Below are 19,041 nucleotides of genomic sequence, written 5' to 3' on the forward strand. Positions count from 1 at the left end.
CTAACAGTCCTCTGGAGATGGGCTCATCTTCATCAGCTCTGCTGGATATCCTGACTCAGAGCTCCATTGAATGTCCTGGTAAAAAAGCTGCTGCTGGAGGCTCTTTAGACTGTTCAAGACCTCTGGAGAGAGTTCATGACAAACCACCTGATTCTCCTGATCCTCTTCTTCCTCTTCCACGGGGTCATCAGGAGGCAAAGGAGAACACCTAGAGATGTAACCCTGGTCTGACTGCACTGACTGTCTTTGGTCTTTGCACTGGTCTTCAAAGATCAACTGGTGCTGCTTTTCAGCCTCCTCTTGGCAGAAACACGGATCTGAAGGAATGACACTCTGCTGATAAAGAGAGTACATAAGCCCATTCAGATGGTGCCTCAGTTCACCTGAGAGGTTTGCAGGACTCTGGTCATCTGTTGCTGAAACATCACAGTCATCATGGAGGATGATGTCGTTCCTCATTGGAAAACTTGTTTCCAGAAGATGAACTCCTTCCATGCAGTCCTCATTACTCAGCACATGATGGCCAAAAATATTTTTGTCTTCCATGGAAGAGACTGGCTCTACTCTCTGAACTGGAGCAGCCTCATCCAAAGGATCAATCAGAGTCTGAGAAGCTGGATCTCCACAGAGATTAAGCTGAGGCTGTAGTATACAACCTCTGTTCTCACCTTCACGAATGTGGAGATTAACGACATAACAGCAGTTAGGGTCAGGTTCTCGTAAGTGCAGCTGCTGTTTCACAATTCCACCTGGTTCACTTAGCAACGAATCCACCTGGCTCTCTCTGTTTAGGGACTGCAACTCTTCATCATTATCCAGGTTGATGCTTTCAGCCTCAAACCAGTCCGGGTGCTCTGTCTGCCAGTTTCTGAACTTCTGAACTGCCTCTTTCAACTTCCTACCACTAGGGGTATCAATGTAGTTTTCAGCTGTGATTTCCTGGATTCGATGGATGCGCCCAGGCTCAAACTTCTCCAAGTCCTGAATCCGAAAATAAATATCCTCAAACTTGTCCATCAGTTGGTACCTGGATGTGACATTGAACAGATCAGGAATATCTTTCTCGCTACTTATCCCATCAAAATAGCAGACTATATACATTCCAAAACAGGCTGGCTTCTTGAAATCTGGCAGGATCAAATTTAAGGCTGGGGTGAACAGGTCTCCAGTTGGCTTTTGCTGATCTTGCTTGAGACACACAGGTGCGCTCCCAAGCATGGCTTGCCATTTGGCCTGGGTGCCTCGTGAGCATAAGATTATGATCTTTGAGGATAGTTCTTCCATTTCCTTCTTCTGTCGAGTGAGCCAGGGTAATGGCCCAAAATCTGAGATCTGATGATCTTCTAGCAGATCTAAGGCTACAGCAGTGCCACAGACAGTCATCAGAAACTCAGCAAACTTCAACACCACATCCACGTAGAGCAAGTGATCGGCAGAATACACGATCCAAACCTTTCGAGGCTTTAAGGGTGGTAGAGGAAGGCTGGTGGGTGGTACTGCTGAAAGACAGAAATATTAATCCCAACCACATCCTTGACATTGTAACGATGCCAACCAGTAGCAATCAACATAGGAGAACATTAACAAAAGGTTACACTAAATAGCAGTTCTGAAGCTAATTTGGCAACATACAGAGACAACACACTATTGTAAAAATTTTATAGTAAAGTCCTGACAGTGGAACTGTGATTTATATTGATCTTTGGTTAGTCATTGAAATTTCATCACACAAAAGTAAAACACATGGGCTTCAAGAGGCTTGCACCTGCAGCTATGCTCCCTGCTGGGGAGTTCAGTGCACCTCAGAACAATCTCCTGCTGCTACTGCTTAGATGATCAAAGATTCTTTCACCAGTACAGCCTCAGCTGGGTCACTCACTTTACAAAACAGTTATCTCCCATCTGCCAAAGATGGTATTCCAACTTGCATATTCTCTGTTGATGTTGATGTTGATGCTACTTGTTATTACAAAGTGTCTTTTGACTAACCAGGAAGATCCCAAGGCCACATTTTGGTTTTGAGAAGCACCTACAGAGGAGCAGAGTCCAGGAGAGCCCCTTTCTGAACAGTTGTGAGACTTCCAAAATACATTACATGTATTTGGCAGCACAACTTACCAGTTTGCAAATCATAGTGGCTGCACTTTCCTCGCCAGTGTCCTGGATGAAAGAGAAAGTCACTGTCAGTACTGAAAGTAAGAAATAAAATTAACCCCTTCCAAAGGCCACATTCAAAAATCTTTAACTGCATGGGATAGAAGGCAACAGGGACCAGAAGGATGACCCAGGGAAGAAAAAGTCTAATACAAAATATACTAAATGAATGAAGACTTGTATCCACCAATTTTGCTACTTCTCTACATCTCTCCATGGAGAGAAGAGATGCACACAAAACCAATTTTCTCCATCTTCCCCTCATCTGAGGAGTACAGAACCCCCAAACATTCTTCTACCTCTCTTTAATGCTGTAGAGATGGCATTTTCTTAAGAGGCTTACCTAAAATTTTACCCAGCTAGCTAAAATGTCCCTAAATACATGTTACAGATCAATTTTATATTAAGAAATATTCCAAAATATTTCCCATCACTCATGCTCCTGTGATAACTGCTCCATGGTAATAGCATAATAGAACAGGAATTAGCTCTTAATCACTCACTTCTCCAGTCTGTGCAACAAATATTTTTCGTGCCGTGTTTTTCAGTGAATGTGGAAGAAGAAAAACATTACTTAAACTCAAAAAAGTAAGAAAGTGAATTTTGCAGAGACTCTGGGTGGAACAGAAGACTATGGTCTGGACAAATGGGAAGCTTCTGTCCTGTAAAACTCCTGCATAAAATAGGAGAAAAAAATAAATGGAAAGGATATCTGTAGCAATCTGCGGTAATCGAAGGGCTGAACTATGAAGTTTCTTTTTCCCCTCACGAGCTCTGAAGATCTATATGAAAATGGAGTACCAGACAGCATAATCCATTGAAGACTTTATTTAGATAGGTGGATAGCATCAAGATCTTACAAATCCCATGATGTAGATCAGAAGAAAGTATTTATGTTGACATTATTTTAGTGGCAGTACATCAAAGTGGGAAGAAAAAAAACCAGAGGAATAATTACAGACATAGGAAAAGTAGTTTTAGCAACAAGTCTTTTGTTTCTACTTGGTATGAGTCTTACCTGCTCGTTTTTTGGTCATACAAATGACACCTGCTATGACTGATCCCACCAGTAACACACAGATCCCAGTGATACACCAGTACACCCATATCATCATATCATCTGTGGTACAAAAAGAGCATGCAGACATTGCTTACACAAACACAGAGTTTCACTTGGGAACAGAAGTTTGCTGAGCAGCGGGGGCCAAGGGGGAGTTTTGCCCAAAACTACAGGTAATCCAGTACTTCCCTCCTACAACAGGCCACACCACAGTCACTCATCACGACATCCTGCTTTTGTGATGCTGCTTTGCACCACAAACTTGTTCTACAAAGAACTGTATGTGCAACACATAGAAAACACAGACCAATAATCTTTCTCTCTACTCAGAAATGTTTACCCAGCTTCGACAGGTACGCAGCCCACGTCCTGTCTGTTCTGCATAGCACATCTTCCAAAAAAATGTCTTTTTTTTTTTTTTTTTTTTTACATTTTTGGTGAGGTATTTTTTTCAAACTACAGGTGCTTTTTTTAAAATCAGGTGTCACTGCAGCCAAAAAAGGACGTCAAACCATTATGCACGTGATTTATCTTGACATCCATAGAAATGAATATATGCAAGTTATTCTCTCTAAAAGCTGCTTAATATTATATAATTAAACAAAAACACTCTAGGCAAAGTGACAGAAAGTATTTTATATTAAGACTCGTCTTGTCAAAAGCATTTCTCAAGGAATTTTATGCAAGTATCTCAAAAAAATGCTCTCTATGTTTTATGCCTTCTTAAAGCTGTGAAGTAACTGTAATACAATTCATTTTGAACTCAGGGGTACAACTAGACATTTCCCAGCACTGGGCCAGGGAGGATCATTTGTTATTTGAAATGACAGTAAAAGTAGTAAGAGATGATTCAGGGTATTAGGAGACCTTACCTGATGGGCCCACACCTGCAAAAGACAAGAGTTATGTTAAAATTCAGTTCTCATCCATACAAAATATTGAGAAGGTAATTTAGAGAAATGGAAATTCTCACTTGGAGCTGGTGAACATGGGATGAAAGTAGAGTGCCTCAGACAGTCTGTACCACAGATGGCAAAGAATGGCTGAATCTGCAGGCAAAATAAATTCAGAAAACAAAAGCTATTCTTAAAAGCAATTCTGTTCCAGCTTGACTTTCCCCTCTGCCCCTACATTCCCTTTACTTTACCATAGGGGGACAGAATTCCCACTTCCCTTCTGAAAACAAGATTAATCAAGAATTCTTACACTGCTCACTATGAATTAACAAGGCAGGGAGCTTCTGTGGTTGTGCACCTGTCATTCCCACTTTAAACTCAGACTTGGCAACTCTACACTAAGGAAAAGCCACTGTCTACAAAGAAGACCTTTATAAAATGTTCTTTCTGCCATAATCATTATTTCCCTGATGTAGGTAATAGCTCAGAACAAAACACCGTGTGAAAAATACAGAATTCTTAAGCTACACATTGCCTTGCTGAGGAAGGAATAACATGGAGACAACAGTGAGATTGTACCTGTACTTTGTAGTTGCAGCAAGCTTTCAAGTTCTTCTCCATTTTGATTGTGACATTTGCTTGTGGTTGCAGTTCGCCCTGCAAAAGTCAGATATGAGTTAATGGACAGGAGAAGAAAATGGAATGAAAGAAGGAAAAAAGAAAAGAAGCTGAGCAGAGAATACAAAGCATTACAAAGACACAGACATTTCCAATTGTTGTTAAAAAAAGGTCTGGCCACCATCACGTGTGACTGACATAGTAACACTGTTAAGATAGCACACTGAGGTTGCACAAGTTAGCAGGAAACAAATCTGTACATTGCATAACTTTAAATATGTTAAGAAACTGTAAGCTTAAGTTAACAATGTTACTATCTTAAGTTATTTAACGTGTAGATGTTTAATTAACATGTGTTTCTCATGTGTTTAATTAAAAAAAGCTGTCAACACTGCTGCCACCACTGGCACCACAACAGAGAAGTTTGTCCTTTGTTGAGAATTCATCAATTTAATTATAACATAAATATGTTCTTTCCACTGCTAGGCAAAGATATACTCCAAACTGAAGTTTATTCATCTCTGTCCGGAAAGTGTGCACACAGCTGTACCTGCTGTAATAACATGACACGCCTCGGTACATGGAATATAAAAACTTCAAGTATGGAAGAAATGGAACAATTAAGCAAGCTGAATGCCAGTTTACCTGCCCTGCCCTCAGGAAGGGTGGGGACTGGTAACAAATATTCAGTACCTCTCTTCCATCAGATACCTGAAAGGGGAGGTTTCTTATGCCAAAAGGCATTCTGCATCTGCTTTGTGCTTCTCAAGCACACAGGTCACAAGAACTGGAGGAACTGATTGACAGTTTAATTGAAACACCTGTTACAAATTAGTGTCTTGTTCTTAAAAAACACAAAAAAACCCAGCAAAACAAAAAACAACCAAACCACCAACTCTCCCCACACCATCACTTTTAATGAACTACTTCAACGATTTATCAAAGCTTTGTACCTTGGTTTTGGTTAACTTATTTAGTCCTACCTCCCAGGTGCTAGCTTGACAAAGGTAATAAAGGCTGAAGAGTCGTAGGTCAAAATTCCATTTCCACTGCGGGTGCTTACACTCTGCCTCACACATTAAAAAACAAACCTTTCAGAACATCTTTTTGGTCTTCTAACCATCAAGTTCCTGATAGAAACTTCTCTTTTTCAAAGGCAAGATAATAATCTGAAAAGAACTTGGAAATTGCTGTGCAAGTGCATGCGTTACATCTCCCACATCTTGGCTCCAACTCCTTTAACAACTGTTAAAGAAAAGTTTGTCTAAATTTCCACAGAAGATATAATCGATATCATTTAGAAAGGTAATTACCTCTGTGACATCACGTGTGATCATTTTACACTTCCTCTCATTCAGGAAACTGGTCACATGAATTTGGTATCGGGTTGGCTCCTTCCATGGGTTAAAGCTCACAAGCAGAGTTATATCATCTAGACTTTTAGCTTGGATCTTGGGCTCCCACAGACTGCCTGGAAATAGGGGAAGTATTCTCAAGTTTCTCAAATGTCAAAAGCATTTCAACAGGACATCCATGCCTCTGACAAATTCCTACCTGTCTTTACACATGGGGTGGTTCTTTTCATCAGAGAGTCCTTGCAATCTGCAAGACAGACACACCATCAGTGACTAGTCAGAAACACTGTACTGCTGTTTAGGAGAAATACCTATTTTCTTAGCAGAAGCCAGAGACACACCTTGATAAGCAGGTCTTTGCTCCAAAGTAGCAGCAAATTTCAACAGGAGAAATATCAGTTCACAGTGCATAAACTAGTCCTTCCACTGATGCTAGGTTTTTTCGTTATAGAGATACTAACAAGAAAAGACTAAAAACATATAGTATTTATAATGACAATAATACTTGACAGCTCCTCCTGAGAGAGGGCTTTGGTAGAGTTGGGGTCATAGTAGAATTAAAGCTTCATACTGATCTCTGGACTGAAAGCATCACTGCCATAACTTCCTTCAAAAGTATTCTGTCACATTCTGTCATTAGTAGGTTGGTGTCTTCTTTGAAACTCAAATTCTCTTCTTCTTTATAATTCTACGAGCTTAATTTAGCAGACTGGCCAGGGCCTCTTTGGGACCTTTTTCAAATACTAATACAGAGTTATGCATTCAACATTTAGCAATGTGGAATTTACAGTTCTCAGCCTAAAGTATAACCCTTTTCCAAGGCATGAATACAAACCAAAAGAACTCTCTATAACTGCTTGCTTAAACAGCTGAAAGAAAAAATTATGGATCTTAAGTTTCCAACTTTCAAGTTTAGGCCCCTGTAATTCAAAGTATGCTCTAATCAGCAAAGCTCCTTGCAGTTGCTGACCTTGACACAATGCATTAGGTTTCTGAGGAACAGAAGGAGGATAAAACCAGAAGAGCTCAGTATGACCACATACAATAAGGATAGGATGGCTGAAAACTGAATGCCCTCTCACTTTTTTCAGCACACACTGACTGCCACACCATCTACATCATATCTTCTAACTGCAAAGTCATACTGCCAACTATAAGCAAGAAAGAAATTATGAACCAGTTTTTAAACCACATATAGAATGTATTTATAAAGTAGCTAATACAGCCAGAGCATTGAAGATGCTCCCCATCTTCAGGGAAAACAAGTTCTTCTTAGTCATAGGAAAACATTCCTATATGGAAGAAAGCATCAAGCAGTCAGCTCTATCAAATTTCTTGGTAAATCTTATCTAACTATACCTTTGAAATCAAAGTTCAGGTACCTAAAATTTGTTAGACTGTGGATTGACTATCCACATCCTCTTCTTCTATTCTAAAAAGTTTGTATCTGTTTATCTGCTAATTAGGGGAATTTCAGAGGAAGGCTCCTCCTCCTGCTCTAAACAGCAACTAGGTAGGGTCCAGTCTCCCTCATCCTGCATGTTTCTACTGTCTATCTCCACAAGGTTAGAAGCCTGCTTATCTTTTTCCCCTTTCTGGGACTTAAGACAGTGCTGTTGGTCTGCCCATTTCACTGCATGATAGCATCAACCTCTCTCTCTCTAGTTGATACATATCAGCCTGGTGATTTCCTCTCGCAATCTAGCCACCTGCTCAAAAAGTTCATCCAGCTGGGCAGGTTTGCACCCATGAAACCCTCCTCCTTTTCAGGCCCTTGGGGAACTCGAGTCTTGAAGTTCCATGCAACTGAAGGTCTAGGCAGCTCTGTCTCTCAGGTGCTTCATCTGGATGCACGTGTCAGCCCAGAAAAGTTGTGGCCCCTCTGTCTGGGTTTCTGCCTCAGCCTGACTGTTGTGGCACTTGGTCACTTTGTTTGTTTCAACAGAGCGCTGCATCGTAGTGCTCCCAGATAAGAAGAAAGCAGTCTGCCCTGTGCATGCTCAAACTGCTGTGCCATGCCCTCCCCATTTGCCCATCCCAGCCAGCACACTCCCAGTCACTCATCCTCCCCCTAGGAGCTGCCTTTGTATGTGCGGGAGTGTTACACTGCTGCTCCAGGCTCCACTCCCATTGCATCACCAGCTCTCATGAAGACCAGTGACCCTGGGCAGGTCTCTCCTCACTGACTTCCCCCCCCCCCCCCCCCCCCCCCCCCCCCCTTAAGGTAGCCTGTATCACACAGTGATTCTCCCTTTCTCTGTATAACACAGCTGCACTGGTGCTGAAAAATATTATTATTACTTTATTACCAAACTTGCTCACAGTTCATGGGCCTAGTTTGTGGGAAAAAGAAACACCTAAGAAACACAATAAAACAGGTCCATTAGCTAGAAAACAGAGTTCTAAGCTCAAAGCCTAAGGAAAACAGAGCATCTCTTACCAGGCATTGTGAGAGACATAGACTTGCAATTGTAGTCTCCCTTTACACTCAGTTTGGGTAAGTGGTAGACAGTCACTTGGTAAGTCTGGCCAGGTTCCACCTCAAAGCGGTTAAAAGTGAAATTCCACTGAAAACAAAACACACTCAAAATGAGACTGCTGTCAAGAAACTGAAATTAACAGGTCCTGCCCCATTCTGTTGTCTCGTACGAACTTTTTTCTAAAGCTTGACTGTAGAAAACCATTAAATGTATCAGTCCTCTGGTCTATCTCAAATTCTTACATTTGGAACGAAGGGAAAAAGTATTTCTGAGGAATCTCTGAGCTGATACAATGATCTCACATCAAACAACTGTGTGGAGTTCTGTACTTGGCCATTTTACATATATATACGTATGTACTAAGTTTATGCTGTTTTCCACATATCAGTAAAGTTATTCAACTTCTGGAAGAGGGAATGGCTTCAGTTGGTAAATGAACTTTGGCCCAGTTCTGGGTGATAGGGAACAAACTCCAAAATCCTCCTCTCCAGTAAGGAGGTGTGGGGTGTTCAGTGATTTTCTGATGAGCTCCCTAAACCAAGCACAAGTTGGAAGGACCAGGTTGGTGCTTTCCTCTCCATCAAGAGAGTACAAGAGAGAACTTGACTTAAAAAGGAAGGCTGAGTTTGAAAGGAGGCTGAGTCACAATGGCCAAACAGAATGCAAAAACTCTCACAACTGTTTGCTTTAAGCAACATCCAAAACAGTGACATGTGGTAGGGACTGAGAGCGACTACTTAAACTCAGAGAAGAGTAAAAGCGAAAGGGAAACTAAGTAGAGCAGCTTGTAGATGGATACATGCAAGTGTAGAACAAAATGGGTATGACACCAGACCTCAGACCCAATATCTTGATTGTTATGCCAACTCTTCTGACTAACCAGTCTGTACATAAAGAGGAAAAAAAAAAAAAAAAAAGGTAGCCTTGCTACAAGATAAGAAAAGCGGAACCAAACCCATGGTAGTTCAGGGCCCTTAGCACTCACCCGGCCTCCATCTGGACGGACCTGAAGAGGCAAGTTGTTCTGAAATTCAAACTGGGCACAGATCTGTTGATTGCTGCTCACTTGCATCACAGCCAGCTCTGCCCCTCGGAGATAGCGGATGCTAGCTGCAGGCACACAGACAGAGACGTGTTTTCCCTTTCCTGTCAGCTGCACGTGCAAAGGCTGCAACCCCACAGAGATTATCACTATGCCTGGACTTGTTGCAGCCTTACTCCTTCGAGCTGCTGGGGATCTCAGCACAGAGGTAACTGGCTATTAAAAACCAAGTGTGCAGGGCTGACTAACACCATTACTAGCTTAAAGGTTGTCCTGCACAGCAAGAGCTCCATCCATGCTGATGAAGGGGCAGAGCAGCAGGCAATTGCATCCTCTAGGCACCCTGGAAATTCTCGGCTTGTTTGGTGATGTATTTAACTCTGCCTTTCAATACTGCTTTATGTGGTTTTGGTACCAAAGCAAATCTTGCTTTATTTGATATAAACAATCCCAGTGAGCAAGTTCATAACAATGGCTGCACCAAGTGATTGGGTTCAAGCACTGGAATGGGCTTCACAGGGAGATGGTGGAGTCACTGACCCTGGAGGTGTTCAAGGAACGTTTGGATTTTGTGTTGAGGGACGTGGTTTAGTGAGTACTACTGGTGATAGGTGGATGGTTGGACTGGATGATCTTGAAGGTCTTTTCCAACCTTGGTGATTCTGTGATTCTGGGTTACCTGAGGCACACCTGCTTCTTAGCTATGCTGAGGTAACAGCTCTATACTACCCACAGACATAGATCCTGCAGAAGCAGAATTAAGCATGTTTGTTTCCTATCTTGAATAACTGCAAAAATATGAATGAGAGCACATAAGCAGAACATCATATAGAAACAAAAAATCCATTAGATATTTGGACAATAAGAAAACCTGACTAACTGGTACTCGTTAAGACTCTAATAAGTCAATTATTTCTTTACCAAGACAGATGCGCATACAGGAAATTTAAGTTACAACAACTAGATTACCCTAAATAAGAGGTATTTGCACTGGGTTAACAGCACATGAATTCATATTTGCATGCTCTCAAATTGGCTCTCATTTGTTCAGTTTGCAGATGTAATTCTCCTGCATAAGACTGCAGCAGTCAGTACTATTGCAAAGCTTGTAGCACAAGTCTTTTTCCTCCTTGCTATGGTGGTAATGGTACGTGTCACTCTTGGGTTAGGTTTCATTCTTTTCCCATTTTAAGTGCCATTATCCATGCTAATGGGAGTGTTTTAAACTTCTGAATCCCCAGCATACCCCAAATCCTGATTCATTCCTCAAGAAAAAACAAACCTACCCCTCAAGCAAAAGCAAAGCAAAGCAGCAAAAGCCCAGATTTCAAGCTGTCCTTCCACAGCTCAATCAGTAAAAGTCTTCAAGTCATAATTCTCCTCCCTGTCCTTCCTAGACCACACCTCACTCCTCTGTTCTGCTTACCATCGGTAGCCACCTTCCACTCTATCCGAAGCACTGGGAGCAGCTCTCCATCTGTCTGACGGAAAACATCAGAGAACACATCAAGGCTACTGGGAGCAGAGGGTGTCCACGTCTGATTCTGCAGCCAGCTCCTCTCTATGCAGGTACCTGCCCAGCAAATAAAAGCTGTTATCCAGAGGAGGATGGAATAAAGTATGCTTAACTGCAGTTGCTGCCTAGGTGAGGGTTACTCAGAGGGCAAATCTGAGTAATAGATTGCTTCACCGTTCAAAAAGGCAGCTTTCAGCACATCAATAATTTATAAATTGCCTGTAATATTCTCAACTCAGGCATTCTGGTAACTTGTATTTCCTCTTTTCCTTGGAATCCATTAATAGATGATCACAGTTAGCCTCGTTGGGTCAGGTAACTTTACTCAGTACCTCCCACAGCAAGCTCTTATCTTGCTGCTGAAACAGAACTGTGCTAGAACATCAGCACTCATTTCAAGCTTTCCAGTGATAACGTCAGGTACTCAAGCAGTTCTTTAAATAGTGTAATTAACTTTTGGAACAACTGCCTTATTTCTCATTTGAATACACATCTGACTTCAGCGTCCAGTGACTGCTCTTGCACTGCCTTTCCTAAAGGAATGAGCCCTCTGGACAGAAAAATAATTTATGTCAGTCAATAGAATGTTAGGGAAAACAGGGCCTGTAATCCCATCAGAAAGTGTTATCAAGTATGACAGGCATTAGATGGATACGATAAGTGAAATGTTGGACAAAAGTGGATCATCTGGGCACATTAAAAATAGCTTTGCTGAGTAAAAGCACCAACACAGGAAGAACCAGGCTGTCAAGTCAAGGAGGAGCTCCAAGAGGGAAGTTGTTACTGCTTGAATGTTTTAAATAGATCTGTGATGGTGGCAAGAGCCAGAATTTAAACCAAATTCAATCAAGGGAGAATTCTAATGGTGGAGCTGCAGTTTGGCTTCGCTGTGCTTCCAGGCTGTACTGTAATGCCCAGCTGCCAATGGGAAATATGATCCAATCCCATCCCACCCAGCCCCTTTTCTTGGCAAAAAAATGTTTAGAGTCTGTGACCTACAATAACTTCAGTTTCCTTTTCCAGTTCATACCCAGTAATATACACTCCTTACACTCAGCTGTAAATCTTCATGCTCCCTTTTAAAAAAAATTTAGCCCGATAGTTTTCCATTGGGCACTATCATACAAGTAATAGTTTGAAATGAACATGTACTGAAAAACTTGTCCTCAAATTCCATTTCTTTAAAAATGGGCTCTCTTGGATTTAAAAATAAACTAAACAAGTTGGGTTGCGTGCTTTTTCCCACACTCCAACTCTACCCTGGGAAAGAGACAATTTTCCATTTGTCTTTTAGCTGGAATTGATCATGGATCAAACTGAAGACTCCCCAAGCAATGCTTTGCTTCACATCTCTTTGACTCCAGCAGGAAGGACTTTCTGTATGAAGCCAGTTAAAAAAACAAAGGGTTCATCTGATGAGAACGTGGCAATGAAGAAAAACATGACTTACTATTTCCTACGAGGCACTTTAAATCCTGTTGGGGGAAGGAAAAAGAAAAAGAATATTACTCATTAAATAGAAACTGAATTGAAAACAGTTTGCTTCTCTGTGGTAGCGGGAGGAAAGCAATTTAGTGAATAGCAAGGCATACAAGCTGGCAGAATCAGCCATCACACATCTACATAAAGTTGTTCTGCAGAAAAGCAAAGCTCGGGTTTGGGTTTAGCCACTGCCCAATGACCCGACGCGTGCCTTGCACATTCATGTGGAGATGATGGGGGCTCTGCTTGGTTTCTCCACGTGTTTTTTTTTCCCCACATGTGTTTTGCTTATGCTGGCAGATCCCACCATCAGTAGGAAAAAAGCATGCGAAGTAGCTTGGTAATGTGATCCTAGTGATAAGAAAAGTTTTTGCCGACTACGCAGATCAAGATGAAGGCAAGCTTTCCTCCCACTCTCTTCCTTTGCCTCAACATATAAAGGGGGATGCTGTCAATGCACTGTGGTCATGACATGAGACAAGGCAGTGTTGTTTCTGAGCTCTGTGCAGGTTGTTATGGCCAATACAAGGTGTGCTTGGGGCTTGGCTTGCAGGTACAGTCAGACATCACACCAGCCACACTGATCACTTGGTTATTTCAAATGGGAACACAGCTCTGCTAGCTCAGGAAAAGCACACATGTCATCAGTGGTCATATTTCAGCAAGCACAACTATGCTCTTTCAAACCTTGAGCAAAAAGCAAGCAGATTCAGCATTAAGGTCCTTGTGCTTAAAAAACAAACAACAAACCAACAAAACAACCACCACCAACCAACCAAACTGAACATCTCTTCCAGGCTTTTATGCAAGTGGAAACAACACAAAGGTGTAAATCTTCAAGCTTCTGTCACAAGTAACACATCCACACTGCAATAAATAGTGGCAGTATAAAAATACTTGTCTCAAGTGCTTGAGGACTATTTCAATATACGAATACAGATATACTGAGAAAGGTTCAGTGCAATATTTATGTTACGTAGTACTGATCAACTTCATTACTGCTCAGAAAACCATCCTTTCATTTCAATCACAAGGAAGAAATCTGCCCGATCGGCCACCTTGCATATTTAAATATAAATCTATGCAGGCAGAACCCTTACCTTCTCCTGCACTGTTTCAGCTCTGGACTAGTGGTTCAGAGCTCACTGGGAGAACCCCAGCCCCAGGCTGGGGCTTTTCTCATTGCAAGATGGGGCCTTGGGACAGGTGGCACCAAGAGGCACACAGCAGTGCCCTGCTTTGGGCAACAGATCTGTACTGTAACTGGGAGCAAAATAAATCAATATGTTTAATGTCAACACGTAAAATGGCCAGGAGGAACTTGACTATAAAGGTCAGAACAGCCACAACTGGAGGAAATACCCTGATAATCTGAACATCAGATAACAACTTAGTCTGAACTAATACTCCTACAGTTACACCACACTTAACTATTGCAGATAAATCCTCCACTGTTTATATCTTTTTGTACTTAAAAATGGTGTGTATATTTAATAGAAATGTTATCACAACTTTGTATCTCTGAAATCAGCTATAGTTTTTGGCTTCTTTTTTCAACTACTGGAAGACTCTCATGTAACATCTGCAATGGAAACATTTGGCAATGGAAACAACGTTGAGTGCAAGCAAGCAAATGCTGGTGAACCGTGACAAAATTATCCATGCTACCTTCACAGAAAGATGTATATTAAGTAAATTATTCAAAGTGACAGTGCCACTTGCATAAACAGGTGCACTGGTTTTGGCTGGGATGGAGTCAATCCTTCTCACAGCAGCTGCATTTGGAATCTGTGATGGCAGTAGAGCCAGTTACCACAGCCAAGCAGTGCTCGTGCAGCATTGAGGCACCTCCTCGCTCCTCTATATGCAGCTCCTTACAACTGTGTGCTTGACCAACAAGTCTCCTTTCTGTGACCCTCTGGCTCTCCCCAGGTGGCTAAGAGGAGCAAGTGAGCAGAGGTGTGGGCTGAGCAGAGCAACAAAAATAATGGGATACAATCCACGGGTTTGGTTTGTAACCTAATTACTTTTGTTAAAAGCTATCAATTATTACTCAGTCATTTTGTCCTCCTGTCGTTTCAGTTATCAGTACTTACTGTAAACTGCCCCATGATACAGTCCTTATATAAATTATAACGCATTATTTGCTTGAAGAGCACCACCATCTGCTTTTATCTGCATGTTGGTGCTTCTGTTTATCAGCAGATAAGACAATTAACCAAGCAACAGTTGCAATTTGTTTTGTTTCATTATCAGTGTGAACATTGAACCAGCGCAACAGATCAGTGGACTCTTCCTCCAGTTATACTGCCCTGAGTGAAGCGTTTCCAGGATGAGACTACTCCCTTTCTGGTGTTCTCTGAAAAAGAACAGCTGAACACGGAACACTCAGTTAGTTAACGATAATTCAGAACTGAAGTCTGACAATTAAGATGGCTTAAACTTTCAACACTGATTTTCTACTGAGACAAACAACAAGGTGTCACCATGCCCTAGACCCACCTAATGATTTTTCATAGAATTGTCTGATTGGAAGGGACCTTTAAAGGCCATCTAGTCCAATCCCCCTGCAATGAACAGGGACACCCACAGGTAGATCAGGTTGCTCAGAGCCCTGTCCAGCCTGACCTTGGGTGTCTCCAAAGATGGGGCATCCACCACCTCTCCGGGCAAGCCATTCCAGAGCCTCACTGCCCTTATCATTAAAAAATATATATATATCATCTTATATCCAGTTTAAATCTCCCCTCTTGTAGTTTGAAACTGCTCTCCCTTGTCCTGTTCAAGAAGCTATCAGAGTGTTTTCCCACCCCATATGCACCAACCATGATGGTTTACTATGCTGTTAGTAGTTAAGAATTTAATAAGGTTGCCACCAGAAGGGAAGGACCCTCTATCCAGAGGGCAGCCTGCACTGGCCCACTCCTTTCCCAGCCCCAAGGCAGTACAGGAATGACCCAACAGCCCCGAACACCCAGAAGAAGAATCAATCCAGTCAGCATATCCTTACTGTTGGCCACTGGAAACCAACAGGAGATGAAGCCACAGTGCTGACTCAACTCTACACCAAAAGAACGTAACTCCGGAGAATGACAGCTAAAAACCAGGAGGCAATTAAAGACAAAAATAAGTCAGTTTTGCAGTAAAACAAGTTAATTACCTCTAGAATTGCATGAGCTACCTCTTCAACACTGGAGGGGAATACTGCTGATTTTCAGCCTTATCTGATGCAGTTGCTCATTCAGACTGCATTAGCAAAGCTGCAGTCAGCAGAAACAATTAACCTAGTTTCCCTCCATGAGCAAACACAAGTTCAGATCATACAACAGAAATACAATTACAGTGATGGTTGCTTCTGCTCGCCCACACACAACTAGAAGCGTTGACAGAGCCGATACATGTCAGGATGCACAGGATAGACAAGCAAGCAAATGGGAGGAGATAGCAGAACAAATGCAGAGCTCTGCACAAAAGCTGGAGACGGAGCCTGCAGCCAGGCAGGGTGCTGTGTGTGTGCTGGTACAGAAGAGGCTTTAACTGAGATGTTCTCCCATACTTCCTATTGCATCTCAAGACGAAGAAGCGAAGCTACAGGGACACGTGCTGCCTGGAACCTTCTGGCAGAGGAGCACAGGCACGGCCAACTCCTCCTGTTTTACTTGCCATATTTGACAGAAAGCCAAACAACTGTTTCTTTTACTTTTTCAAGCCTTTTTCTTCCTTTTGACATCAGAGAAGAACAAACCATATGCCAACGAGAATCACATGAATCTGAAACATATGAGAAACTGAATAACAGCAGCACGTCATAACAATTCAACTGAAATAATTGGAGGCCAAGATTTCCCAGCAGGATGCTGTGGTAACTAGCAAGAAACTGAAGTAAGCTGGGCAAGCAGCCAATTTTATCTTAAAGAGCAACTGCTGAGTGGGAAGAGCTCCAGCTCTCCAGATCTGCCTCTCACCTCCAGGCCATGCTGCCTCTCTCCTGATGCCTGTCTGATACGAAGTCTTCTACAGTTTCCCTTTCCTGATTTGTCCGTTCAAAGCAGCAGAGATCAATAGGACGTGAACACATAAAACCAATAATTACTGTAAAACGATTCATTTAAGGCTTATGGAAAACTATTTTCTACAAATTGTATGTGTTTTAATTTAGAAACTATAGAGAAAAATGTTCTTTTCTACAAATCCTAAGCAAAATAGAATCCAACTTCAAAAGCTGAAGTTACTTTGTTAAAATTACTTTGAGTGTATTCTTATATCATGTTTTGGTAGCTTTGATCACTGATCCTTTTTAGGCTATGTAATCCAGAACAGATTAGCAGCTCTAATTGTGAACAAGGTCAGTGGTTCCATCCTACACAGCAAACTCTTGCAGAAAGCAATAGGAGAAGGTCAATAGCAAAAGCAAAGTGAACATGCTTGTAAAAGAGGCACAAGTAAAGGCTTCCTCACATGCATCACCATCACTGTTCTCTGGAGACTTAGTGAATATCATTGAACCAACAACAGTAACTCCCATGACCCAACTAGGCAACACCTATCACAAACCTCACATCCCGCTGACACCAGGTACAGTGCCTCACGACGGGCACTCAAGAAGAACAGCCAGATGGAATGTGTTTGTGCCTGGGGAGGAAAGCCAGCACCACCTCCCTGGAGATGACACATTCCAGTAACAGTTACTGGAAGGAGCTGTTTGCAGCCCTGCTGCTTAGTCTACAGCCAGACAGGCTGGATGGAGCAGTGGCAAATAAGGAACATTAAGTGCATTTGTTGTCACCTTAATACACCGGGCTCCTGCTACTGAGCATTTATTTTACTTCTGTTACAATTAAAGGTGTCTGTGATACTGATACTGTGATACTGTGACACTTTCACTCCTCTGCCCCTTGCTGGAAATCCGCTGCTGCTCACTCTGCCCTTCCTCAATGCCTGGCAGCAGCGGGTGAGCAGGAGGATGTGGTCTCAGCACCCAGCCCAACTCTGACACCACAGGAGGGGCTCCCTGCAACCGACAGAAAAGGGAAACGGCTACCAACTGCCGCAGCCTCAGTCAGTCGCACTTCTGCATGTGTGTGTCAGCAGCAGTACTGTTCCCTTCAGCAGAGCTGCTCTCAGGTTTGTTTTTTAAGCCAGCTCCTCTCTGAAAGCTGGAGCTGCGCTGGGGAGTCCCTCACTGCGCTCAGTGGTCTGTCTTCCCTTTAAAAGAAAGAAACTGAGAGCCAGGGAGATGGTCAGTTCAAACATCAAGGACTGCAGGAACTCCACACTGCGCTGCTTTCAAGCTCTGTGTGACTAATGGTGTTTGGGATGTCCATGCAGTTTTGTAATGTGCTCTCTGCCTTTTCCAAGAGCTTTCACTTTGTAATTTCACAACACCCAGCCCAAAGTAAAAATGTGGAAACTGCTTTTAAGGGGATATTTTCACACAGGAGCATAAAGCAGCAGAGGAGAGGTCAGGTAACATGGGAACAAGAGTGTGACCAAACTTCAGGAAAGGACTGAGTAGACAAAAGACAGAAAATGAATATAGGAGAAGGTTACAGATGAAGAGTGTCACATTTTAGGAGGGGCCCTGGCTTCCTGTGAGGCCAGGCAGATGGCACCAGGAGCACAGGACATGTCTGTCAGCCCAGCACTCAGCACAACGTCGGTCTGACGCGGGCGGGACAGGAAAATATTTCTACACGACATGATGGATACTGTGCTGCAGGCTTCACTCAGTGATGCGTGCACAAGGCTCTGAAACAGCCTGCCACTGAGCAGATGGGACTTGTCTCTCTCCATGCCGCTGACCACACGTACCCTGATGTCACACACAGAGGGAAATTCCTTTCTCACGAGAGCTGGGAGCACACAGCCCTTCCAGGAAGCAGAAGACGGACTGCGCTACAAGAAGCAAACCGCTCACAGACCCATTCATAGCCGCACCACCCCGCAGCAAAGGAATACAGCTACATCCGAGCAGCCGCTTCCCCAGCGCGGCGTCCCCGTCCCTCCCAGCAGGCCGGGAGCGGGAGGCCGCAGTGCCCGGCACAGGAGAGGCCCGGCCCCGGGCTCGGAGCGGCAGCGCTCTGCCTCTCGGAGAGGGCCCCGACAGCCCCACGCTCCCCGGGCCCGAGATGCCCCGGAGCTCCCCACTATCCCTCCCCGGCGCTTACCGGCTGCGAGCACGTGAAGGGCGGCGCGGCGCCCAGCAGCAAGCGCAACGCGGCGGCCGCTGGCGGCACGGGAAGGACGAGAAGGAACAGCAGCGGAGGAGACAAGCCCGGCCGGCCCGCGCCCGCCATAGCCCTGCCGCCGCCACGACCTCGGGGCTTCCGGGCTCCGACCTGAGCGCCGGGCGGGGCCGACCCGCACCTGAGGAGGGGCTGCGCGGCGGGGCGGGAAGCTGGGTGCGGCCGGGACTCCGCGCTGCTCGCTGGGGGTGCG

General features: G+C 43.5%; 1 protein-coding gene across 1 annotated transcript; it reads right to left on the reverse strand.

Moving 5' to 3' along the window:
• Window positions 1-18,899, reverse strand: IL17RA (interleukin 17 receptor A; the record flags this gene model as incomplete). Its single annotated transcript, XM_079549209.1, has 13 exons — window positions 1-1,496; window positions 2,119-2,160; window positions 3,173-3,274; window positions 4,087-4,101; window positions 4,188-4,263; window positions 4,690-4,767; window positions 6,042-6,199; window positions 6,283-6,330; window positions 8,524-8,650; window positions 9,549-9,673; window positions 11,032-11,178; window positions 12,572-12,596; window positions 18,771-18,899. The coding sequence occupies 13 exons, from the start codon at window positions 18,897-18,899 to the stop codon at window positions 1-3; spliced, it is 2,568 nt and encodes an 855-aa protein (XP_079405335.1).
• Between the last annotated feature and the right edge of the window lie 142 nt (window positions 18,900-19,041).

This window comes from Tetrao urogallus (assembly GCF_951394365.1).
Source record: "Tetrao urogallus genome assembly, chromosome: 1".
Classification (NCBI taxonomy): Eukaryota; Metazoa; Chordata; class Aves; order Galliformes; family Phasianidae; genus Tetrao; species Tetrao urogallus.